Raw genomic sequence first — 27,010 nt, 5'->3', positions numbered from 1 at the left:
AACAGCCAGGCTTCAGCTCTAGCGGAGATTAATAGCGTGACGCTTCCGTTCACTACGGGAACCCACGCAGCGCAGAGCCAGCGGATTTGCGCCGCGTGGGTTCCCGTAGTTCCCGTAGTTATGTATCACCATTATGAATCTCCCAGAGAACCTGATATGGAGAGGGAAGAGGAGATCCGGCAGCTTGTGAGAAGCTCCAGTACGCATGAAAAAGTCAAGGTACGTACGCCAAGGAGTAAAATGAGTAAAACACTGCGTACCGCTACGTACCGGCCCACTTCGAGCACTACTCATCTCTCATGACATGTTGAGCCAGGCAGCCCCGAACTGCTGCACTCTACACTCCCTCCCTCATCTCTCTCTCTCTGTGGCCGCCCGGCACAGAGCGATTGGGCCAGCCCAGTGTCAATTAAGGAACAGAAATGGGCCGATTTACCTATTATATGGGCCCAAAAAAAAAAAAAAGGCATAAGTCGGCCCAAAAGGACGCCGGCACACCGGGAAAACGCCCGGTATGCCAGATGGCCAGTCCAGCCCTGCATGATGCCCTTTTCCCTCAATGTTCCATTTTTCCCCATTCCCAGAATATTCCCAGGATTTTACAAATTTATAGTTCAACTCCACTACATTAAAACTATGTTCAAACATCTTTTGAACATTAACATGTTGCATCAGCCTGCTGCTCACTATCAGTTTACACATCCAGTAATAGATAAGAACTTTGGAATGAAACACACCCCTGTGTTACATGTGAAGCAACAACATTTAGCAGAGGAGGTCTGACTAAAGCTCCACCATCACCAGACTCACCTGATAAACCAGACAAACCAGGAAACAGTTTGTTATTCTTCCTCACTAAAGAGAGTCACACAGACTGAAAACCAGACGATCAGATTCACCTTCAGAACAAACTAACAACTTCATCTGAGTGAGTTCATCTACAGGAGAGAAAAGTGGAAAACTACAACACTGCTGCTTCAACCTGCTGACGCTCCACACACTGAAGGTGAGTTTGACTAAAAACACGACTCAAAATGAAAGTACATTTCAGTGAAGCTAGTAGAGGAGGGAGGGGAGCCATGACTGACTGTACTTTCTGTCTGCTGTGTTTTCAGCTTCACTCAGAGACTAAATGGCTTCCAGATTAGAGGAGGATCTCTGCTGTCCGGTCTGTCATGACGTCTTTAGAGATCCTGTTGTTCTGTCATGTAGCCACAGCTTCTGTAAAGACTGTCTGAAGAACTGGTGGAGAGAGAAACCAACACGTGAGTGTCCAATTTGTAAGAGAAGATCTTCAAAGGCAGAACCACCTTGTAACCGGGCCTTAAAGAACCTGTGTGAGGCCTTCTTACAGGAGAGAGATCAGAGAGCTTCAGAGGCTCTCTGCAGTCTGCACTCTGAGAAACTCAAACTCTTCTGTCTGGACCATCAGCAGCCAGTGTGTGTCGTCTGCAGTGTTTCAGAAAAACACACCAACCACAGATTCAGACCCATCGATGAAGCTGCACGACAATACAAGAAGGAACTTCAGGAAACTCTGGAGCCCTTAAAGGAGAAGTTAAAGGTTTTTGAACAAGTTAAAGTGAAGTCTGATCAAACAGCAAAACACATGAAGGTCCAGGCCCGACGCACAGAGAGGAAGATTAAGGAGCAGTTTAAGAAGCTTCACCAGTTTCTAGAAGAGGAAGAGGAGGCCAGGATCTCTGCTCTGAGGGAGGAAGAGGAGCAGAAGATTCAGATGATGAAGGAGAAGATGGAGGCTCTGAGCAGAGAGATAGCAGCTCTTTCAGACACACTCAGAGCCACAGAGGAGGAGCTGAGAGCTGAAGACGTCTCATTCCTGCACAACTACAAGGCTGCAGTGGAAAGAGTCCAGCAGCGCCCCCTGCTGGAGGATCCACAGCTGCTCTCAGGAGCTCTGATAGACGAGGCCAAACACCTGGGCAACCTGACCTTCAACATCTGGAACAAGATGAAGGAGATGGTCTCCTACACTCCTCTGATTCTGGATCCAAACACTGCTCATCCAGAACTCATCCTGTCTGAAGATCTGACCAGTGTGAGAGGAGGAAAGAAACAGCAGCTTCCTGATAATCCAGAGAGGTTTAATAAACACATCTGTGTCCTGGGCTCTGAGGGCTTTAACTCTGGGACTCACAGTTGGGATGTCGAGGTTGGAGACAGTACAGTCTGGGTACTGGGTGTGTCAGCAGAGTCTGTCCAGAGGAAGGAACTCATGCAGTCTGGATTATGGGGAATATGGTTCTCTAAAGGTAAATACTCAGCACAGTCACCACCAGCTCCAGCCACTGATCTCACAGTCCAGAAGAAGCTCCAGAGGATCAGAGTGAATCTGGACTGGAACAGAGGAATGTTGTCGTTCTCTGATCCTGATACTAACACACACATACACACCTTCACACAAACTTTCACTGAGAAGCTGTTTCCATTCATTAGCACTGATGATAAACTGAATATATTACCACTGAAGGTCTGTGTGACAGTGGAACAGAGCAGTTAAAGAGGATGATTATATTCATCATGTTGTTTGTTTCTTAATGGGAAAGTCACTGAATTGAACCTCTTAACCTGCACCTGTCCTCCTGCTGACTCATTATTCCAAAGAGATGTTTATTTTGTTTCACTTAATGTTTTTTTCATAGTTTTCTTTTTGTTGTTGTTTAGTTGTTTTGTTTCGATTGTCGACGTTTTCATATGTAAAATGATTTAATTTAGTTTCTGATCTTCATGCTTGGTTTGTTTAGCCTTTTCTTTTTTATCAATACTGTTTCATTTTAGATTGTTCATCTTGATTCCTGCTGCAGTGGCTGTTCGGAGCGCGTGCACGTTGCTTGGCCCCCAGATGTGCTGCTTGCAGTACATTAAAATCAATATTTAATTACATGAAATGTTTACAATATGTACAATATAGACATATGAAATTATCCAAAATGTATATACAAGTTTCTATTTGATGTCATGAAGGCAAGATGACTGAATGAAAAAAAACAGTTTAGTCAGAAGAGTAGTCGTTCTATTTAAGGTGGACTTATCAGTTTTTAGGTGAACTTGTCAGTTTTAAGGTGGATTCATCAGTTTAGGTTCAGACTCCATGTAATGTTGGTGATTTAAGAACGGGAAAACAAATATAAAGATCAGAGAAAAAGTGAAATGACTACATACGAAAAGATGTACAATAAACTTACACTGAAAACAAAAACTAATTTGTCACAAATAAATCCTGACAAAAATAAAATAAAAACAATTTAAAAGTTTCCCAATCACCAGTAAGTGAAAGTAACATCTCCATTTACAACAGCTGATGGGAATGTAGTTAGTTCTGCAGGTGCTTACACCAATGTCTAGGGACAAATTTAAATGTTGACCTGATGATGGCGCTAGATGAAAAGTCAGTTATTATAGTTATTATAATTCATCCTGAGGGGAACATGAATGTTTCTAGAACATTTCATGTCCATCCATTTAATAGTTGTTGAGATATTTTAGTCTGGACCAAAGTGATGGACCGACAGAACTGATCCATCATAATGAACTGTGAAGGCTGCTTTAGTGGTGAAATGTTAATAAAGTTAAGAGAACAGCTTTTACAAGATGGTCGTGTCTAGAAGCCCCCGAGTCATGAAAACTCTCACGAGACTCGCTGCCAGATGACCTTTCTTGACCTTAGTCATTCAAGGTCAATGCCTAACCCAAGGAGGGAGAAAAAAGGAGATGTCATGCGTCATCATCGCGTCATATCATTGGGGTTCAGCACATGTGCAGTAAAATCTGGTCTGTACTTGCCAAAATTGAGCCAATAGCAACGAACTACTACAGCTCCAGTTACACTGTTTGATTTTGTTGATCATGATCTCCTAAAATTTAAGCTTTACCAAATAGGGGTTAATGGAAAATTCTATCAAGCCGTTAACTCTTTATATAGGGCACCTGTTGCTTGTGTGAAAGTGAATGAATATCAAACAGAAATGTTTCCGACGCCCTCTGGTGTTAGGTAAGGTGACTTGAACAACATTATTTTCTAAAAGCAAACGTGGAGGTGGAGGAGTTTAACCCTCCTGTTACCTTCAAATTTACTAACATCTTTTTTCCTTGGGGTCAAGTTGACCCCAGCAATTTAAACCTCCAGAAAATGATTATAATTAAAATTGTTACCCAAGTTTATGTGTCAGGTACTTTATGTTTGTTTGTTGACTACCTAAAGAGCCCTTTAAATAAAACAACCCCACCCCCCACCCATCCTCCTTATACCCTGCCTTGTTTCTCTGTCATCAAAGCGTATGACACGGCAGAAAACATGGAATGTGTTTAGAGACATGGTGGCTGGAAATATTGCCCTTCCAGTGTCAGCAGCCCAAAGGCTTGCTATTGCTTTGCCTTTTGACTTGTACACTCCCAATGTAGGCTTGCGAGTGGGTCACATCCAAGTCTTTCCAACTGTCCCCATACACGCGCCTCCCCTCTAAATTTGTCATCTCAAGTATATCCTTTTTGATTGATGGTGTTATGAAGAGCTCAAATGCTGATTTTATGTCTTGGACATGGCTGACAGCGTATCTGGTGGGGCCTGGAACCATGTTGATGACATTAGCAGCACTAAGTCTACCCTGTTGTTCAAGTGGGGAGATGGACCATAATAACTTTCCATTTTTGGAAGGTTGTGTGTTTGCTGGTGGTTGAGAGACAACAGGAGGGTCAACACTGAGGGTCTCATTCTCATCAGAGGAGGATGCCTCATAATCAGGGTCCTCCTCAACATCATCCTCTGTCTCAGACACATTCTCCTCTATGTCACTTTCATGGTCGAAGAGATGTGACAACACCTCATTGACAGAAAACCTTTCCTTAGAAGTCATTTTCAGTTGAGAGAGAGCAGAAAGAGAGAGCACACAGAGCACCAAGAGAAATGGTTTAGTAGGCTGCTGTGCAAGCTTTTATATGTTTGCTCCACCCTTATGTTGTGTGAATTATCAATATCTTCCCGGGAACTATATTTTGCCGCCCTCACAGCGTTGGAAATATCGAAGTTCTCGCAAGAATGATGTTTCCCCTCCCCCATTTCGTGTGAACTATCAGTGGTTCTCGCGCTACTACAGTTATGATTATGTTAGGTTAGGGCCCTAGAGCTTTCTGAAGATTATAAAATTGCATGTTATAGTGACCTCAATATCATCCAAAACAACCAAAACAAATGTGTGTAAAATGTTGATATTTCTTATATGTTTTATACAGCTAAAACAGCCTGGGATCAAATTGACCCCAAAGAACACCGATGCGTACAGCATGTGTACAGGACATTGAAAACATATCATCATGTTAATTTTATGTTTAACCAGTTGTCCCCATTAAATTAGGAAAAGTCATTAAATATGAAGCAAAAAAAATGATGTCAATCATTTATTTAGAGACGTTAAACATTGAACGGGGTCAAATTGACCCCAAAGATAATATGAGAGGAAAAGAATACATAGTTGATTGATATGCTTTATTTCCATGTCTGCTGGTAAATAGATGATAATTAGCAAATAACTTATTTGAAATTTCTTTAAAAACTCCCTGAATCATTACATCAGCTACCAGGTTACATTTGTGTAATCAATAAGTCACACAATGGTGAGATTTGTGTCTGATCAGAAGAGTTTTCTATTAGTTTTGGTGTTCCTCCTCTGATGAAGAGCAGCACACAGCCGCTTCTCAAGCCTACGGGCCCTATTTTAACCATTATATGCTATTTTAGCATATTTAGCCTTTAAAATGAAGTGTTACCGTCTTTAGTGTAACATCTTTAATTTCAGCAGGTAAACTGCAGTCTGGAGGTCTTTTTAAATGTTGTGTAATGAGGAGAAGAACCTGCAGCAGGACTTCTTTTGATGATGTTTTATCGCCATCTGCTGATCAAAGTGTGTTCAACTGAACAGGATTAAACTATCTGTATAATAATTGTTACATGTTAAATTCATATTTATATAATTTGATGAACATTTCACCACAATTGTTTAACTTCAATCATTTTATTATTCTCAATATTAATATTATTAATAAGGTTTTATTTTTTTATCTGGTGCTTCATTTAATTTATTTTGCATATATACTAATCCATATATAAACACATTCCAAATATACTGTAACTACGATGAAACTTTGATTTGGATAATCAGAAAACAGCACTATTGGTTTTGCATTACATTACATTTATGCACACTGGTTTAATAGCTTTCTAAATGTGATGTTTTATTATCTGCATATGGGTCTATATTTTTCTACTCATAACTGTTCTTGTCTTCCTTTGATATTCTCGTGCTGCTGTAAAGCTAAATTTCCCTCCGGGGATCAATATTGTTTATTGTCTTTACTTAGTAATAATATTATTTAACATGCATATCAGATTACAGCTGATTTTTAGTTCATTAAAGATTCTTCTGAAAACATCCCTTTTTCATAAGTCTGTTTTTATTTCATAATTTTTCTGAAAGACACTTTTATTCATAATGTCTCTTTTCACAACAGCTGCGTTGTCACTAGTCACCGCCCCCCTCCATCCTCAGACAATAACAATAAAGGAGAAAAATACCTTCATGAAACAAAAACAGACTTTTGAAAAAGATTATTAAAATAAAGAATTCTGTAATTAAAATAAAATGAGCTCCAATAAAACTTGGAATTGTGTAGGTTGCCACTTCCTAAAGATGCTGATATAAAACCATGGTTCTAAATCACACAGGCCGGCCTCTACTGGACTCTATGGGTAATCCTCCAATCACCAGCATGAATTCACCCCCTGAAAATGTGCATAAGCATAGCAAGCCAATCAGGACGTACCAAACCGAATACGTGAGGACCCCACAGTATATAAAGGTAGCACATGTCTGCTATCTTTTCTCTTTTCAGCGAATTGCGATTTGCCCACTGACTGCTCAACTCCACGGATAGAGTCTCTGCTTCAAGAACCTCGTCAGTGCCCGTCATGTCCCGGCCTGATCGCCGGGACGGATCTTTACGACGCCTGCTTCGAGTGCCTCAGCGCAGACCATGCAGAGAGCAGAGTTCAGCAGCCACCAGCCTGCCGAGCGCTGCCCAAGATTCGATGCAAGTAGCGGTAGGATCACTTCTGACGCTTCAATGTGATGTTTTTTGCAATGAGAGCGAGCTGGAACTCCATATCGACGCCGTTGAAGTCCTCGCTCTAGTCGCCTACATTCCTACACTGCCTTCGGTTATCTCAGAGACAGAGCAGGATCCACCATTGCAGCAGCCATTTCTTCCTGCTAAGAAGGTTTTGGCGATAGACCGGTCTTTGGCCACCCTCTCATGAAGTGGTTTCTGCAGGGGGTCAGGAGACAACGCCTGGTGATGCGTGCCTCCTCCCCGCAATGGAAACCCCCATTGGTGCTCGAGACCTTGGTGAAGGGTTCCTTTGAGTCTCTGGAGTTTTGATATTTGAAGGTGGGGTCGTTGTATCGACTGTCTGTGTGTGTCTCATGCAACTGAGTTGTAATGGGTCAATCAGGTTCTCATTATTAATCACAATCATTTATATCCATCACATCACTTTATGATCCATCAAAAACAAGCAATTTTCCATGTTACCCCTTACATATATTATTCCTGACTGTACATGCTGCCCCTTTCCCTCGATGTTCCAGGGTCCCCCATTCCCAGAATACTCCCACGATTTTACTAAATTATATTTGATCTCCTCCACTACATTCAATATACAGACGTAGGCAAAGTTGTTGGTAATGTTCCGTTAAAGAGAGAAAAACCCACAATGGTCACTGAAATAACTTGAAACTGACAAAAGTAATAATAAATAAAAAATTACTGAAAATTAACTAATGAAAATCAGCTGTTGCTTTTGAATTGTGGTTCAACAGAATCATTTAAAAAAACAAACTAATGAAACTGGCCTAGACAAAAATGATGGTAACATTAACTTAATATTTTGTTGCACAACCTTTTGAGGCAATCACTGCAATCAAGTGATTTCTGTAACTCTCAATGAGACTTCTGCACCTGTCGACAGGTATGTTGGCCCACTCCTCATGAGCAAACTGCTCCAGCTGTCTCAGGTTTGAAGGGTGCCTTCTCCAGACAGCATGTTTCAGCTCCTTCCACAGATGTTCAATAGGATTTAGATCAAGGCTCATAGAAGGCCACTTCAGAATAGTCCAATGTTTTGTTCTTAGCCATTCTTTGGTGTTTTTAGCTGTGTTTTGGGTCATTATCCTGTTTGAGGACCCATGACCTGCGACTGAGACCAAGCTTTCTGACACTGGGCAGCACATTTCGCTCCAGAATGCCTTGATAGTCTTGAGATTTCATTGCACCCTGCACAGATTCAAGACACCCTGTGCCAGATGCAGCAAAGCAGCCCCATAACATAACCGAGCCTCCTCCATGTTTCACATTAGGTACAGTGTTCTTTTCTTTGGATGCTTCATCTCTTCGTCTGTGAACATAGAGCTGATGTGACTTGCCAAAAAGCTCCAGTTTTGTCTCATCTGTCCAAAGGACATTCTCCCAGAAGCTTTGTGGCTTGTCAATATGCATTTTGGAAAATTCCAGTCTCGCTTTTTTATGATTTGGTGTCCTCCTCGGTTGTCTTCCATTAAGTCCACTTTGGCTCAAACAGTGATGGATGGTGCGATCTGACACTGATGTACCTTGACCTTGGAGTTCACCTCTAATCTCTTTGGAAGTTGTTCTGGGCTCTTTGGTTACCATTCGTATTATCCGTCTCTTCAATATGTCATCAATTTTCCTCTTGCGGCCACGTCCAGTGAGGTTGGCTACAGTCCCATGGACCTTAAACTTCTGAATAATATGTGCAGCTGTAGTCACAGGAACATCAAGCTGCTTGGAGATGGTCTTATAGCCTTTACCTTTAACATGAAGGTCTATAATGTTCTTTCTGATCTCCTGAGAAAACTCTCTCCTTAGCTTTCTGTGGTCCATGTTCAGTGTGGTACACACCATGACACCAAACAGCACAGTGACTACTTTTCACCCTTTAAATAGGCAGACTGACTGATTACAAGTTTGAAGACACCTGTGATGCTAATTAAAGGACACACCTTAGTTTAATATGTCCCTATGGTCACATTATTTTACATCTTTTCTAGGGCTACCATCATTTTTGTCTAGGCCAGTTTCATCAGTTTGTTTTTTAAAATGATTCTGTTGAACCACAATTCAAAAGCAATATCTGATTTTCATTAGTTCATTTTCAGTAAATTTTTATTTATTATTACTTTTGTCAGTTTCAAGTTATTTCAGTGACCATTGTGGGTTTTTCTCTCTTTAACGGAACGTTACCAACAACGTTGCCTACGTCTGTACATTCAAACATCTATTGAACATTAACATGTTGCAACAGCCTGCTGCTCAATATCAGCTTACACATCCAGCAATAAATCATGTGATACATGTGAAGCAACAACATTTAGCAGAGGAGGTGTGACAAAGCTCCAACCTCACCAGAGTAACCTGATAAACCAGACAAACCAGGAAACAGTTGGTTATTCATCCTCACTAAAGAGAGTCACACAGACTGAAAACCAGACGATCAGATTCACCTTCAGAACAAACTAACAACTTCATCTGAGTGAGTTCATCTACAGGAGAGAAAAGTGGAAAACTACAACACTGCTGCTTCAACCTGCTGACGCTCCACACACTGAAGGTGAGTTTGACTAAAAACATGACTCAACATGAAAGTAAATGTCAGTGAAGCTAGTAGAGGAGAGAGGGGAGCCATGACTGACTGTACTTTCTGTCTGCTGTGTTTTCAGCTTCACTCAGAGACAAAATGGCTTCCAGATCAGAGGAGGATCTCTGCTGTCCGGTCTGTCATGACGTCTTTAGAGATCCTGTTCTTCTGTCATGTAGCCACAGCTTCTGTAAAAACTGTCTGAAGAGATGGTGGAGAGAGAAGCAGACACGCGAATGTCCAGTTTGTAAAACAATATCTTCAAAGTCAAAACCGCCTTTAAACCGGGTGTTAAAGAACCTGTGTGAGACCTTCTTACTGGAGAGAGATCAGAGAGCTTCAGAGGCTCTCTGCAGTCTGCACTCTGAGAAACTCAAACTCTTCTGTCTGGACCATCAGCAGCCAGTGTGTCACATCTGCAGAGATTCAGAAAAACACACCAACCACAGAATCAGACCCATCGATGAAGCTGCACGACGACACAAGAAGGAACTTCAGGAAACTCTGGAGCCCTTAAAGGAGAAGTTAAAGGTTTTTGAACAAGTTAAAGTGAAGTCTGATCAAACAGCAAAACACATGAAGGTCCAGGCCCGACGCACAGAGAGGCAGATTAAGGAGCAGTTTAAGAAGCTTCACCAGTTTCTAGAAGAGGAAGAGGAGGCCAGGATCTCTGCACTGAGGGAGGAAGAGGAGCAGAAGAGCCAGATGATGAAGGAGAAGATGGAGGCTCTGAGCAGAGAGATAGCAGCTCTTTCAGACACAATCAGAGCCACAGAGGAGGAGATGAGAGCTGAAGACGTCTCATTCCTGCACAACTACAAGGCTGCAATGGAAAGAGTCCAGCAGCGCCCCCTGCTGGAGGATCCACAGCTGCTCTCAGGAGCTCTGATAGACGAGGCCAAACACATGGGCAACCTGACCTTCAACATCTGGAACAAGATGAAGGAGATGGTCTCCTTCACTCCTCTGATTCTGGATCCAAACACTGCTCATCCAAAACTCATCCTGTCTGAAGATCTGACCAGTGTGAGACCAGGAGAGAAACAGCAGCTTCCTGATAATCCAGAGAGGTTTGATATCCAGTGGTCTGTCCTGGGCTCTGAGGGCTTTAACTCTGGGACTCACAGCTGGGATGTCGAGGTTGGAGACAGTACATACTGGTTTCTGGGTGTGTTAGCAGAGTCTGTCCAGAGGAAGGGACTGAAACAGTCTGGATTTTGGGGAATACGGTTCTATGAAGGTAAATACTCAGTACGGTCACAATCAGATCCATTCACTGAGCTCAGCGTCCAGAAGAAGCTCCAGAGGATCAGAGTGGATCTGGACTGGAACAGAGGAATGTTGTCGTTCTCTGATCTTGATACTAACACACACATACACACCTTCACACACACTTTCACTGAGAAGCTGTTTCCATTCATTAGCACTGATGATAAACTGAATATATTACCACTGAAGGTCTGTGTGACAGTGGAACAGAGCAGTTAAAGAGGATGATTATATTCATCATGTTGTTTGTTTCTTAATGGGAAAGTCACTGAATTTAACCTCTTAACCTGCACCTGTCCTCCTGCTGACTCATTATTCCAAAGAGATCTTTATTTTGTTTCACTTAATGTTTTTTTTCATAGTTTTATTTTTGTTGTTGTTTAGTTGTTTTTTTTCAATTGTCAACCTTTTTATATGTAAAATTATTTCATTTAGTTTCTGATCTTAATGCTTGGTTTGTTTAGCCTTTTCTTTCTTAAAGATAATGTTTCATTTTAGATTGTTCATCTTGATTCCTGTTGCATTGCCTGTTTTGAGCGCGTGCCCGTTGCTTGGCCCCCATATGTGCTGCTTGCAGTACATTAAAATCAATATTTAATTGCATGAAATTTTTAGAATATGTACAAAATAGAAATTAAATTATCCAAAATATATGTACACGTTTCTATTTGATGTCATGAAGACAAGATGACTGAAAGAAAACGCAGTTTAGTCGGAGGAGTAGTCGTTCTATTTAAGGTGGACATGTCAGTTTTAAGGTGGACTTATCAGTTTAGCTTCAGACTCTATGTAATGTTGGTGATTTAAGACCGGGAAAACAAATATAAAGATCAGAGAATAAGTGAAATGACTACATACGAAGAGATAGACATAAACTTACACTGAAAACAAAAACAAATTTGTCACAAATAAATCCCAACAAAAATAAAATAAAAAAAATTTGAAAGGTTCCAAATCACCAGTAAGTGAAAGTAACATCTCCATTTACAACGGCTGATGGGAATGTAATTAGTTCTGCAAGTGTTTACACCAATGTCTCGGGACAAATTGAAATGTTGACCTGATGATGGAGCTAGATGAAAAGTCAGTTATTATAGTTATTACAATTCCTCCTGAGGGGAACATGAACGTTTCTAGAACATTTCATGTCCATCCATTTAATAGTTTTTTAGATATTTTAGTCTGGACCAAAGTGGTGGACCGACAGAACTGATCAATCATAATGAACTGTGAAGGCTGCTTTAGTGGTGAAATGTTAACAAAGTTAAGAGAACAGCTTTTACAAGACGGTCGTGTCTAGAAGCCCCCGAGTCGCGCAAACTCTCACGAGACTCGCTGCCAGATGACCTTTCCTGACCTTAACCGTTCAAGGTCAATGCCTAACCCAAGGGGGAGAAAAAAGGAGATGTAACGCCTCATCATCACGTCATATCATTGGGGTTCAACACATGCAGTAAAATCTGGTCTGCACTCGCCGAAATTGAGCCAACAGCAACAAATTACTACAGCTCCAGTTACACTGTTTCATTTTGTTGATCATGATCTCCTAAAATTTAAGCTTTACCAAATAGGGGTTAATGGAAAATTCTATCAAGCCATTAACTCTTTATATAGGGCACCTGTTGCTTGTGTGAAAGTCAATGACTATCATACAGAATGGTTTCCGACGCCCTCTGGTGTTAAGCAAGGTGATATTTTATCACCAACATTATTTGCTGTTTTTATTAATGATCTGGCAAGAGAGATAAAGCAGCTGGGGAAAGGGGTTTTATGTGGCCGTGTACTTGTAAACATTCTTCTTTATGCTCATGATATTATTTTACTGTTAAGAGAATGAGGAAGATTTACAAGCAATGCTGACATGTGTTGATGGATGGTGTAAAAAGTGGAGACTTTATATCGATGAAAAACCCCCACAAATTATACATTTTGGAAAACCAGGTAGAGAAAGGAGTAGTTTTCAGTTTTGCGTTGGTGAGAAACAACTTGAGTTTACAGATAAATAGAAGTATCTTGGCTTTCTTTAGATGATAGTATGTCTTGTTTACATGGTGCATCAGTTCTAGCAGACTCAGCAAGTAGAGCATTGGGGGGTTTAGGTAAAACTAAAATGATGAGCGATATGGGTTATTCTACATATTCCAAACTGTCCTGTCTGTCCTGACTTTGCCAATATTGTGAACTAAATGAGGTTCAAATTAATTTCATTTTATTTTGTCCTTTGTATCATGATTTACGACAAATATTATTTGAAAAAGTTCATGTCCCTGGTTTAGATTTGATAGGTATGGAGACTGGAGTCTTAACTGAATATATTTTTTATAATGTTTTTGCATTTGCTGAATTTCTATCTAAAGTATGGGACAGGAGAAGAAAAGCAACATACAATAGATAAATTCTTCCGACTCTGATGCCTTTTTTTGTCATGATTGGATGTTTGTATGTGTCTTGTGCTTAGGGGGCTGTGATTGTATATCTGTGACTCGTTATTTGTTATGTTTTCATTGTGGGATGTATCCTGGAGCATTATTTGTGGGAGGTTCACGTGTGTGATTATGTCTGGATGATGTTTAATTTTCTGTTTGGATGATGCTGGTGTATTGTGCTGTTAGATGATGGTGGTCTAACATGCTGGGATGTTTGTTTGTTTTGTTGTTTGTTAATGTGTCTGATTAATCCCATGAGGGATGGGTTATGTAAATGATGAGACATGAAAATAAATCATTCATTCATTCATTCATTCATCCACTCATTCATATCTAACACTGCACATGTGTCATACCCCATAGCTCAAGACCGTGTCCCAGCCTCTTTAAATAAGACTTGGCCTATCCTTAACTATCTTTCAAGAGTTTTACAACTTGGGGGTTACCTGCTAGACACAACCAAAATTTTACAAAGCTACAAACTGGAACTAAAAGATAACTGACACCACAGTATAAAAGTGACGCAAAATCTCGAGACACAGGCTGAGACAGGGAGGCTGAAGACTATCAGATGAAAGCATCTTCTTTATTAATATTCCTTATTTCCAACGACTGACTGGAACTGAATTGGAATATATTGTTTTACTTCATACTGTATAATCCACAAATGATGAGAAGCGATGGCATGACTTTAGGGTAAAATCTAATTTTACAGGTCTGCAAATTTCATGGTAATTAGGTGATAATTAGCAAATAACCTTTGGAATTACTGCCAAATTACCCCAATATTTACCTCAAAATTCATCGAAAATTACTTTATTATAAACATTATTTAATAATTATATTCCACTATTTCCCAATAGCTCGTAACTTATTTAATATATTTCCAGGAAAAGAATACAAAGTTAATTGATATGCTTTATTTCCATGTCTGCTGATAAATAGATAATAATTAGCAAATAACTTCTTTGAAATTTCTTTAAAAAACTACCTGAATCATTACATTAGCTACCAGGTTACATTTGTGTAATCAATAAGTCACACAATGGTGAGATTTGTGTCTGATCAGAAGTGTCTTCTATTAGTTTTGGTTTTCCACCTCCGATGAAGAGCAGCACACAGCCGCTTCTCAAGCCTAAGGGCCCTATTTTAACCATTATATTCTATTTTAGTATATAATTATTAAATAATGTTTATAATAAAGTAAATTTTATCAAATTATAGGTAAATTTTGGTTTAATTTGGCAGTAATTGAAAAGAAATTTCAAATAGGTTACTTGCTAATTATCACCTAATTACCATGAAATTTGCAGACCTGTAAAATGACGTGTTACCGACTTTAGTTTAACATCTTTAATTTCAGCAGGTAAACTGCAGTCTGGAGGTCTTTTTAAATGTTGTGTAATGAGGAGAAGAACCTGCAGCAGGACTTCTTTTGATGATGTTTTATCGCCATCTGCTGATCAAAGTGTGTTCAACTGAACAGGATTAAAATATCTGTATAATAATTGTTACATGTTCAATTCATATTCATATAATTTGATGAACATTTCACCACAAGTGTTTAACTTCAATCATATTATTATTCTCAATATTATTATTATTAATAAGGTTTTATTTTTTTATCTGGTGCTTAATTTAATTTATTTTGCATATATACTAATCCATATATAAACACATTCCAAATATACTGTAACTACTATGAAACTTTGATTTGGATAATCAGAGAACAGCACTATTGGTTTTGCATTACATTACATTTATGCATACTGATTTAATAGCTTTCTAAATGTGATGTTTTATTATCTGCATATGGGTCTATATGTTTCTACTCATAACTGTTCTTGTCTTCCTTTGATATTCTCGTGCTGCTGTAAAGCTAAATTTCCCTCCTGGGATCAATATAGTTTATTGTCTTTACTTTGTATTGATATTATTTAACATGCATATCAGATTACAGCTGATTTTAGTTCATTAAAGATTCTTCTGAAAACATCCCTTTTTCATAAGTCTGTTTTTTATTTCATATTTTTTTCTGAATGACACTTTTATTCATAATGTCTCTTTTTACAACAGCTGCGTTGTAAATATTGTCGCTGTATTGTTTGTACTTCAAAGAGGAAGTAGGAGTTTCCAGCTTTGCTTTGTTTCCCTCACCTGGTTGGTCACACCTGCTCAAGTCAGATGAACAGAAGCAAAGGACTTTCGCCAGTCACACAGTGTTATATAAGAAACATTTACAAAGGATGAGTTGTGGTTTAGGTTTCAGGAACAGGCCATGGAGCAGTTGGTTGAAAACGTTGTCTCCGGCTGACGTTTTAATGTTCTCAGCTGACTCGTTTTAAAACAAGAACCATGCATGTAAATTTGGTCTTAAATATATAGGTGAAAGTCCCTCCCCTTCCGGCGTCCCCCATGGGACCTTAATTTGGAAAAAAAATATGCACGGTAGTCAGTGGTGAGAGAATTGCGCCATGAATCACACATATTATGTTTGTCAATCAAAAAAGATAATTTTGCAAGTCAAGAAAGTCTCAGTTTGCGTAGAATCATTTAGTTTTGGGGGCAGGTGCTCAAGTGAAAAAAAGGGCACCCGTACTTACTTACATATTTGTTTCAATATCCATAAAACCATACATATGTTTAATACTCAATAGATGATACAAGTAAATATAAACATTGGGGCTTAGCCTAGACCTGTGTAGGAGGGTCTGGGGTGTTTTTTCTGCACTCTCGCACCTTATTTACCTGCAAAGTACATGTCTTAATCAATTGAGAAATTGTCGTTTACTTTTCAGATTAACTATGAATTGTGATGTCAAGATATAGTGTACGCTTTGCAATTTCTCCTCTATTGTAACTTGTGTCACTCAGGGCTGACCACCAGAACTCTAATGCAGTTGTCAGGTATTACAACACGCTTTTCATTGAGAACGTGTTTAGAATATGACAATAGAATAAAAATAATTTTGTTTTACTTTTGTAAGGCACTTTTTAGGCAGATGTTTTACTGGTGTCCGGTAGTCACTTTCAGTCCGAAATGGCGGAAGCGTAGCTTTGTTGCTGGGCACTGATATTGCAATGGGACGAACAATTGACTTTCACGTCTTGGCAATATACATTCTTTGGGGCAAATGCTTGAGCACCACCTATCTGTGCATGGACCTGATGCGTCACCAACACTAGATAGCTAACTTATCTATGTTCCACGCACAAATGTAACGTATGTGACCTGATGTGTTTTATCCAGCGACTCCTCGTCTTTTTATCAGCCGGGAAGCAAAAGAACAAGCAAGACCCATGCTCTGTCATGGCCGTTGGCGTTCAATAACGACGCACAAGGCACCCTTTAGTGTCAGTATGAGACGCAACGGGCTCTCCATTAACTACAATGTAAACCCATCCACGGTAACAGTACACGCTTAGGGAAAGTGCTGAGGTAATGTAGTTTAAAGAGCGAAAGAGACACACAGGGCGGGCAAGTGTTTTTGATTAATTCACAACGTTAAGCACGAGTTTACTGCGACTAAAAAGTGATGTCGAGGGGTCTGACAAAGTGTCAGCATATGACAAGTTGGGATGAGAACATGTTGAACACAGGCATCGTAGCTTCATAGAGAGACGTCATTTAAGCGCCTTTTGGGTGTGTCTTTACGTATTTTCACAGTTTTCAACTTCAACAGTTTTATGACAAACGACTTTCTGCAAAACTATGTTTTAAATTGACAAACATCATATGTGTGATTCATGGCGCAATTCAAACGGGATCAAAAAAGATTTGTCTCTTATGTACAAATTGCTTCCGTAATAAGGTCCCCGGTGGTCCACCGGAAGGTGAGGGACTTCGCCTCTCTACAGGCCTACACTTGATGGCTACTTACATGATATCATATAGATAGTCTAAAGCCATCAGCATGCAAAAAGTCCACATCAGTTATAAAGCTGCTTTCCAAATCAACTTTTCCACATTTCTTATGGCAATATCCAAAATTTATGTCAGCCATCTTGTCCTTCCAATAAGAAGTCAGAGAGAGGCGACAGGAGCTGGCAGCTCCACTTGTTCTCACTCTGCAGTCCGATCAGATTAGCAACTGCCAAAACGAGATAACGCAGGTAAATTCCCTGTTCAGGTGGAGAAGGAGGGAAAACCAGGAGCCTGTGTGTGTGAGAGAAGGAGATGTCTGGATTGTGTAATATTTCAACGCGTTCTCATCCCAACTCGTCTCATACTGACATTTTGTCAGACCCCTCGGCGCCAATTTTCGGTCACAGTAAACACGCATTTAATGTTGTGAATTAAAAACACGTGCTTAGGTTCAGGCAACAAAACAACTATAGTTAGGTTTAGGAAAAAAACTACTTGGATGGGATTAAAACTACTACGTTTGTACAGCGAAAATGTGACTGAACGTTGTGAACACGGGACAGAAAGAACAGCTGATTGTAACGTGAAAGTGAAATTAACAAACGGGACATGAACAGCGGTCTCCTAGATGAAAGCTTTGTATATGTTGGACCCATCCACCTCACCTCGCTCCCGCCTGGTGTGTCTCTTTCGCTCTCTAAACTACGTCACCACAGCACTTTCCCTAAGCGTTTAATATTGACGCGGATGGGTTTACATTGTAGTTAATGGAAAGTTGGTGTGTTTCATACCGAAGCTAAAGGGTGCCATGTGCGTCAGTATTGACCACCGACGGCCATGAAAAAGTGTCGGTATTTGACGCCCTGGGAATGAGAACGGGCTCAATATTTCCAGGGGACATGTAAAATCACTGCTCACGTACGAATGAAAAGTCAGGTGTGTGTTTATGCAGCCCGGTTGAATATGAAAAGGCCACGACACAATAATTCGCAAGGCATTTAGCATGCAATAAGGATGCCCTTCTTAGTTTTGGCATGTCATGTGTACTTTCAGCCCAGTCGTACAGCAGTTTGTGAAGTAGTCACGAAATTGAATGAAATCACAAAATCAATTTGTATGTAATCCATGTAATCCTGAAATGGGAAGTAGAGAGCGACGAACGCCGCATACGGAGGAGGTCGGGGTGGATGGGTGTGTCAAAAAACACAGGACTTTCTTCCAGGAGACTGGTATTCGTTTTTCGTGTGAAACCACAAGTCAAAGTTGATTTATCAAAGTTGATTCTGTACTTAAGTTACAGTACCTCTGGAGTTATTTGAACCCAAACCGCGTTCTTTTCCTAAAGCTAAATAAGTAGTTTTTTTGCCTAAACCTATAACTAAGTCGATCTTTTCCTAAACTAAGTAGTTTGTTGCCTAAGTCTTACCAAGTCAATCTTTTCCTAAACCTCAGTACTTTTATTTTGAAATTGACACATGCGTCACTTGATGCTGGACATTCATAGGAAAACGCACTAAAAATACATTGTTGAAAGTCGTGCTGAGCGTCACGAAAGAAAAGGGAAATTCATGTCTATGTCCATGAATGAAATAGATTAGATTTCGTGACTATTCACAAACTGCCGTGAGACTGAGTTGAATATTTCTCTCCCAAAGATTTGCACTGCATAATTCTCAAAAATACAGAACAAAGTACATCCCTTATCAGTTCAATACGGAACCAGTCTTTTAGTTTCCAATTACGGGATGATTCCTTATTTTACACAACGGTTGGCAACCCTGAGTGACTTCCATGTGAAAGCTGACAGGGAAAAACAAATAATTTAAGAATGGTATAAAAGAAAATACCACTTAACCCTGACAGAGAAAGACCTAAAGGCAAAGTCCAAGTGAAAGTGTGTGGGTTTGGGCCGGAGTGCACACACATATCTTAAATTACATTTCGAAAAGTCCCATGATACCACAGAGATGAGAAACAGAGAAGTGAAACCCAGCTACATCACCCCGTGACTATGAGGAAGCCCCAAAGGCCACGAGCCAAAAACCACACAGGCAAAAGTAAATGTTCATATGAGTGTGAAACTGATCAGTCAGATGGGGATTTTACCTACTAAACTTTACATATTTAGAAAACAAAATGTGTGAGAGAGATATGAGACTGAGCACAAGGGAGGCTTACATAAAATGAAAAGAAAGGAGTGAAGGTAGCGAGACATGGGGTGAAATGACCAGTGTGAGTAACAGGAACTGAATCATAAGGGTTGGGATTCATCAGAATAAATGTCTATGACTCAATGAAAGATAAGGGACAGTTTTATCAAGCAGCTGAATCAGTGGCGCTTCTAGACCATTTCAAATGGGGGGGTGGGCCAGGCTTAGGCCACATGCGATTTTACGGGTACCATTACTAAGCACAATAAGGCTATTATATACCTCTGGAGGTAGAGCGGTCGTTCACTATTCGGAAGGTAGGTGTTTCAATCCCAGACCCCTGCAGTCGCAACACAGTCTCACGGCAGTTTGTGAAATAGTCACTAAATGTAATCTATTTGAACACCCTAGGTGGGCATCACGCAGCCACGACGCGACGCTGCCATCAGGCGAGCCTCATGCGGGCAGTGTGCCCACGGCTTAATGAGGAGAAGAACCTGCAGCAGGACTTCTTTTACTGATGTTTTAGCGCCATCTGCTGATCAAAGTGGGTTCAACTGAACAGGATTAAACTATCTCTATAATAAATACAGCAGAAGATTCTTCTGAAAATATCCATTTTCATGACTGTTTTTATTTCACAAATTTTCCAAATGACACTTTTATTCATAATGTCTCTTTTCACAACAGCTGCGTTGTCACCCTCCATCCTCAGCCAATTATAATAAAGGAAAAAAATAAATACCATCATGAAACAAAAACAGGCTTTTGAAAAGGGCTTTTTCTCCTCTGACGTTTTCAATCATCTTTTCACAGAGCTGATCAGAGAGTTTCTTTGTCTTCATGTTGGAGGTTTTGTCCCGATAACGTTACAGGTGCATTTACACCACAATCACCTTTCACCAACCACAGGTGATCTCCATTTAACTAATGATGTGATTTCTAAAACCACTCGGCTGCACCAGTGATGATTCAGGATTTATGTTTCACAGAGGTGGAAGAAGTACTCTGATGGAAATACCAAAGTGGAATACTTTAAGTCCAGCGTTTAAAATTTCACCCAAGTACAAAAGTATTAGCATCAAAATATACTTAAAGTACCAAAAGTAAAAGCACTATATTATATTATTAGGTTATAATTAATGATTAATTCATGTATTCATCACTTTAATGTTGCAGCTGGTAAAGGTGAAGCTCATTTTCTGTTGGGCTTGTGAATGAAACTTAAACTATATGTTGTTGAAATAGAAAGCTTGTGTTTGAGGCAGAGTTTTATCAGTTTATTGATGAGATGGGTTTTAAGTTTGTATCTTGTATCTTGCATTTGGGCAGTAGCAGGAGAACTGGGGCGGTGATGACCAGCAGTCTTTAGACCCAGACCCATTTTAATGACACATCACTGCCTGTCGATGGCGCTCTGCTCTTATATTCCCAGAACGAACAGCCCCTCCCAATTTGGACCAATCCTCGTTTTTGTTGAAATCTGAATGGCTCAGTCATTTTCATCGTGAACATGATGAACTGTGACTAGTTCCAGCTCACCTTGCCTGGCCGGTCTTGTTTTGATTCAATGCAGTGGTGACGTGCTTATACAAACTGAGGCAGGTACCAGCAAGAAATCCTCAAGTGTCTTGAAGGTCTTCGGTATCATCAGACTCTCTTTATACCACAAAAACTGTATTTGTGTTAAAATTTCAGCCTCAAAGGCCTCTCCATCTCAAAGTCCTGGGCTGAATTTCAATCCCAGTACATCCCTGTATGTAGCTACGCATTAGCTATAGATTTAGGTTAAGGTCTTTGCACACCAAGTCCATCTTTTTTGTATGCATTTTTTAAAAATCCGTCATCCAATAAAAATCGTTACGCACAGAAACCTTGCACACTGAGTCCGATGTGTTTTATTATTCTATTTGTTGCAAAAATTCACAATACGAGACAAAACTGAATTAATTGTGTGGGTGCAACGGATAGCACTATAGTCCCAAATGGGGCTGTTACACGTTACCCTTCGTTTAAGGTCCAAGGGATGGAGGGAGTAACACAATAAATTTGTAAACCCGGGAATGAGAGGACTGGCAACAAGATTGTGTGAACAATAATCATACAATTTATTAACAAAAACACATATGATAAAGAAAATGTACAAACACCAAATGAAAACTATACTTTCAAACAGAAAGCGGGAGGTATTAGTACCCAACTAAATAAATATGGCAGTAACCAATATTAAAACACTCCAATTAAAGCTACTGCTTAACAAATGCAGCGACCAACAACCCAGAAGTACTTAACTTAAATCTACTGCTCCACAGAGACAGCGAGCAATCAGGGAGTAAACAATTTAATACTACTTCCCAAAAATATAGCAATAATCTCTCCACAATAAACCACTGCCGACTCCGACACACCCGCCAACCACAACGTCAACCACCACACACAGTATTGAATACTGCCGTTTGGTCCACTAGCAACTTCTGCTCCGTTCTCCAGCTCTCTTATACTCTGCCCTGATTGCTGATCAGCTCCCCATGCTTCCATGGACTGCAGCTGCACTGGGGAGGAGGGCGGCACTTGAGGAGACAGAGTAGAGGGCACAAAAACACAACATAACAATGACATTAGCAAGATGCTATCGTTTAGCTGCCCAGGGAACAATCAACACCGTCTAATCTTTCGTGCATCTTTGTTTCGCAACCATGCCCGATTCCAAGCTGTTCTGCAATCACCTGCCACAATCTATCTTTAAATTCTGCATCTCTGTATTCTTTTATTTCTTTATCGTAAAGGGCTTTATGCTGAGAGACAAAGTTAATGTTGATCATGTCATTTGGGATGATGACGGTTGCACGGAGTGGTCAAACAACTCTCTTTTACCTTTTGACAGATGTGAAAAAATGCAGAAAATCAAACCTGTTCCAGAAACTTCAATGACGGAGTCGGTGTGTAATCGTGATTGACACAACGTGAGGTTGTATTTATTTTTAAACGTGTGATAACATTTTGGACAAAAAATATGGACTTGGCTGTGCAAAGGTCTTTAGTTTGTGTGGTGGTGTTTCAAGATTCTTGTAAAGTAATCTATGGTGACCGTAGGATATGGCTAGCTAGTTTTAGGTAATGCTTGTCATCTAGGCAGTAGGTAGGTATACGCCGGTATACGCAGGAATATGCAGGTAGGCTATATGGCGTATACCTACTTGTTTTTCAGTCGGCATTATGTATCCCCTCTGATGTGCATCTTCGTTATACATTGTTTGAAGGAGCTACAACATTACAACGTGTAACTGGACGCAACCGTCACTAATGCTAATGTAGGTCCTCAGGGATTGAAGCGGTTATTTTTTTTACATTACTGGTCTCGGTTCATGGATCACTGGCCAGTCTGTGTTGATATGCTATTAAAAAGATGTACTCTCATCACACATTTTCCTTTAAGAATTTTTCACATCATCAACATTACAATTTATGGATTATTTCTCTGTTTGGTCCTTGTTACTGATAGAGAGTTCAATCATCCAATCCACCAAACAACTCAAAACAAGAGTCAATACCAACAGGAGAATACACTGTTTACCATTGGCAGAGCATTTTGACAAATTTTTCTTGGGCGCTACCCACATAATCAGCTGTGCTGCTCATCCCACAAATGCATGATCCTTACAAGTTGGACATCATTGTGAAGGTAAATAAACAGGCTTTCCAACGATGTAAAATACAATGACAATTAGCATTGTAAAAACAGAGAAATAATCCACCAAACACAAGTTTCCAAACCTTTTTTTCCGAGTTTATTTACAAAACATTTGCTTCTGTAGGTCATCAGATAAGAGCTAGCTAGCGTTTGTTATTGTTAGCTAATCCTCGACAAAAGCCAATGATAGCTTATAGATCTTAATATCTAACATAATATTGTGTTTAAAATTTGAAATTAACAATAGAATATGTGTCTAATATCAAAAACTATAAAGCTGAAGTAATGTCTTGGGTTTTGGAACAGCAACGTTATTTCTCAGCAATATTTAGCGAACCATTTTTATTCAACAATATCTTAAGTTACTTTAGGTGCGCTAATATGTTATGTTCTATTCTATTATATTACAGTATATTACATTATATTGGGACATCTCTACAAGTATTAACAAAGGAAAATAAGCCAAAGCCATAAATGACACGTGAGTTTTTCAATTCCTTATGACAAATTAATTATTTTCCACCATGTAAGTAATTCAGTTCATGTAACGTTGCTTAGCGAACGTTGATACACCCTTTTTCAAGCATCTAGCAGCGATTGTAGCCTAGTATCGAGATTTTAAGTTAGTAGAGACAAAACTTTCTTTTTCTACTCCTCGTAGATCATAAATCGGTTGAGAAATGTAAACGTTATAGTGTTTTTTTATCCAGAAAAAGTGCAAACAACTTGACACCCAGATTTGGATGACGTAATACAGTGTTTCCCACAGAATTTTGTGAGACTGTAGTGGGTGGACCTCAGTCCCTCTAGGGAGGTATGGGGGCATGCTCCCCCAGAAGAATTTTTTTTACATTTTAAAGTTAAATGCATCAATCTGGTACACTTTGAGAGCAAAAGGAATGGGCTAGTTAATAATCATAAACACATCAGTTGTTTATGGGTGATGACACGACAAAAAGTCCCACCCACAAAGGATGGTAAATGAGACAGGGTCTGTGTGTCAAGACCGGTGGGTAGCCGACATCCCCGTAGACCCTTGACGCACTGAGGACAGTCCATCCCGGTTAACAGTCACGCCAGTAGCCCCGTTCCTTCCCGCAGAGAGAGAGGGCGCACAGTGCAACGAGCACTCCACGGCCCCGGGAAGCGCTGAGGTCCGGGCGTGGGAACTAACGGTTGGTGCCGCGAGCCACCGTCACCACGGGCCTTTCCAAGCCGACCTAGAGCTGGTGCACTGGAGGAAATGCGATGCGATAGCCAATGCTTCTGGGATAATGTGGCCGGTAAAGCCCTATCCAAGAAACGCCTGGCTGGATGGCTTTGTGAGTACATCTCCCAAGCCTAGGCGGGAAGAGATCCTCCCATTGTGGTCTGCGCACACTCTACACATAGCGAGGCAGTGTCGGCGACCTTGTTCAGTGGGGTGAGTGTCGAGGACATAGGCCTATGTGTGGACATACTGTATGTATCACTAGCGAGGCGTCCAGGGGACGCACCCTATTTTTTCTCTGATAATGCTACATTGTGAATAACAAATATGTGTTGAAATCGGGAGGAGAGCTAGTTAACGTTAGCTGTTAGCTGCAGGACTGTGCTGCGTACCGGCTGCTAACAGCTAACGTTAACTATCTTTCGTCCTGCCTCTGTCAACACCGGAGGTGCCATTGATTTACATTATGATGCGTTCAGGCTCTATTCACTGTTTTTTACTGCGCTTTCAAATTTGTATTGAGAATCGTGAAATTTCACAGGTGTTGGTATCAACTGGTATTTTGACATCGCTATTACCCCTTTCCAACAATATTCCACGTTACCTCCTTCCGTTTTAATCCATGGTCCCCTGTTCCCAGAATATTATATATATAACCAGATTTTACTAAATTAAATTTTACCTCCTCCACTAGAGTCAACCTACTAAACGTCTTTTGAACATAAACATTGCAACAACCTGTCTACATATCCAGCAATGAAACACACTCCTGTGTTACATGTGAAGCAACAGCATTCAGCAGAGGAAGTGTGACAAAGCTCTACCCCTCACCAGATTCACCTAAAACAAATCAGGAAACAGTTTGTTATTCTTCCTCATTAAAGAGAGTCACACAGACTGAAAACCAGACGATCAGATTCACCTTCAGAACAAACTAACAACTTCATCTGAGTGAGTTCATCTACAGGAGAGAAAAGTGGAAAACTACAACACTGCTGCTTCAACCTGCTGACGCTCCACACACTGAAGGTGAGTTTGACTAAAAACACGACTCAAAGTGAAAGTCAATGTCAGTGAAGCTAGTAGAGGAGGGAGGGGAGCCATGACTGACTGTACTTTCTGTCTGCTGTGTTTTCAGCTTCACTCAGAGACTAAATGGCTTCCAGATCAGAGGAGGATCTCTGCTGTCCGGTCTGTCATGACGTCTTTAGAGATCCTGTTGTCCTGTCATGTAGCCACAGCTTCTGTAAAGACTGTCTGAAGAGCTGGTGGAGAGACAAACCAACACGCGAGTGTCCAATTTGTAAGAGAAGATCTTCAAAGCCACAACCACCTTTAAACCGGGCCTTAAAGAATCTGTGTGAGTCCTTCTTACTGGAGAGAGATCAGAGAGCTTCAGAGGCTCTCTGCAGTCTGCACTCTGAGAAACTCAAACTCTTCTGTCTGGACCATCAGCAGCCAGTGTGTCTTGTCTGCAGTGTTTCAGAAAAACACACCAACCACAGATTCAGACCCATCGATGAAGCTGCACGACAACACAAGAAGAAACTTCAGGAAACTCTGGAGCCCTTAAAGGAGAAGTTAAAGGTTTTTGAACAAGTTAAAGTGAAGTCTGATCAAACAGCAGAACACATGAAGGTCCAGGCCCGACGCACAGAGAGGAAGATTAAGGAGCAGTTTAACAAGCTTCACCAGTTTCTAGAAGAGGAAGAGGAGGCCAGGATCTCTGCTCTGAGGGAGGAAGAGGAGCAGAAGAGCCAGATGATGAAGGAGAAGATGGAGGCTCTGAGCAGAGAGATAGCAGCTCTTTCAGACACAATCAGAGCCCCAGAGGAGGAGCTGAGAGCTGAAGACGTCTCATTCCTGCACAACTACAAGGCTGCAGTGGAAAGAGTCCAGCAGCGCCCCCTGCTGGAGGATCCACAGCTGCTCTCAGGAGCTCTGATAGACGAGGCCAAACACCTGGGCAACCTGACCTTCAACATCTGGATTAAGATGAAGGAGATGGTCTCCTACACTCCTCTGATTCTGGATCCAAACACTGCTTATCCATTACTCATCCTGTCTGAAGATCTGACCAGTGTGAGACGAGGAGAGGAACAGCAGCTTCCTGATAATCCAGAGAGGTTTGATGTACCCTTTGTCCTGGGCTCTGAGGGCTTTAACTCTGGGATTCACAGCTGGTATGTCAAGGTTGGAGACAGTACATTCTGGTATCTGGGTGTGTTAGCAGAGTCTGTCCAGAGGAAGGAACTCATACAGACTGGATTATGGAGAATAGGGTTCGATGAAGGTAAATACTCAGCACGGTCACCACCAGCTCCAGTCACTGATCTCAGAGTCAAGAAGAAGCTCCAGAGGATCAGAGTGAATCTGGACTGGAACAGAGGAAAGCTGTCGTTCTCTGATCCTGATACTTACACACACATACACACCTTCAAACACACTTTCACTGAGAAGCTGTTTCCATTCATTGGCTCTGCTGATGAACTGAATATATTACCACTGAAGGTCTGTGTGACAGTGGAACAGAGCAGTTAAAGAGGATGATTATATTCATCATGTTGTTGTTTTCTTAATGGGAAAGTCACTGAATTTAACCTCTTAACCTGCACCTGTCCTCCTGCTGACTCATTATTCCAAAGAGATCTTTATTTTGTTTCACTTAATGT

The 27,010-nt window shown here is 40.6% G+C and overlaps 2 protein-coding genes across 4 annotated transcripts; both read left to right on the top strand.

Annotated features, from left to right (window-relative positions):
- The first annotated feature begins 802 nt into the window (after positions 1-802).
- LOC119492523 (nuclear factor 7, ovary-like) lies at positions 803-12,906 on the top strand. Its single transcript, XM_037777020.1, has 3 exons — positions 803-1,006; positions 1,116-3,063; positions 11,755-12,906. Exon 2 carries the CDS (start codon positions 1,133-1,135, stop codon positions 2,519-2,521), a length of 1,389 nt encoding a protein of 462 aa, XP_037632948.1. The 5' UTR covers positions 803-1,006; positions 1,116-1,132; the 3' UTR covers positions 2,522-3,063; positions 11,755-12,906.
- Positions 9,551-27,010, top strand: LOC119492504 (nuclear factor 7, brain-like). Of its 3 annotated transcripts, none has more exons than XM_037777010.1 (2): positions 9,551-9,700; positions 25,477-27,010. In XM_037777010.1, the coding sequence occupies exon 2, from the start codon at positions 25,494-25,496 to the stop codon at positions 26,877-26,879; it is 1,386 nt and encodes a 461-aa protein (XP_037632938.1). In that variant the 5' UTR covers positions 9,551-9,700; positions 25,477-25,493; the 3' UTR covers positions 26,880-27,010. The 3 variants fall into 3 exon arrangements, with proteins under 3 accessions (XP_037632938.1, XP_037632922.1, XP_037632930.1); XM_037776994.1 differs by lacking the exon at positions 25,477-27,010 and adding an exon at positions 9,810-12,900; XM_037777002.1 differs by lacking the exon at positions 9,551-9,700 and adding an exon at positions 25,200-25,367 and having other exon boundaries at positions 25,477-27,004.

Source organism: Sebastes umbrosus, chromosome 1 (assembly GCF_015220745.1).
Source record: "Sebastes umbrosus isolate fSebUmb1 chromosome 1, fSebUmb1.pri, whole genome shotgun sequence".
Classification (NCBI taxonomy): domain Eukaryota; kingdom Metazoa; phylum Chordata; class Actinopteri; order Perciformes; family Sebastidae; genus Sebastes; species Sebastes umbrosus.
Note: the sequence above shows the minus strand (reverse complement) of the source record. Positions and strands in the feature narration are given on the sequence as shown.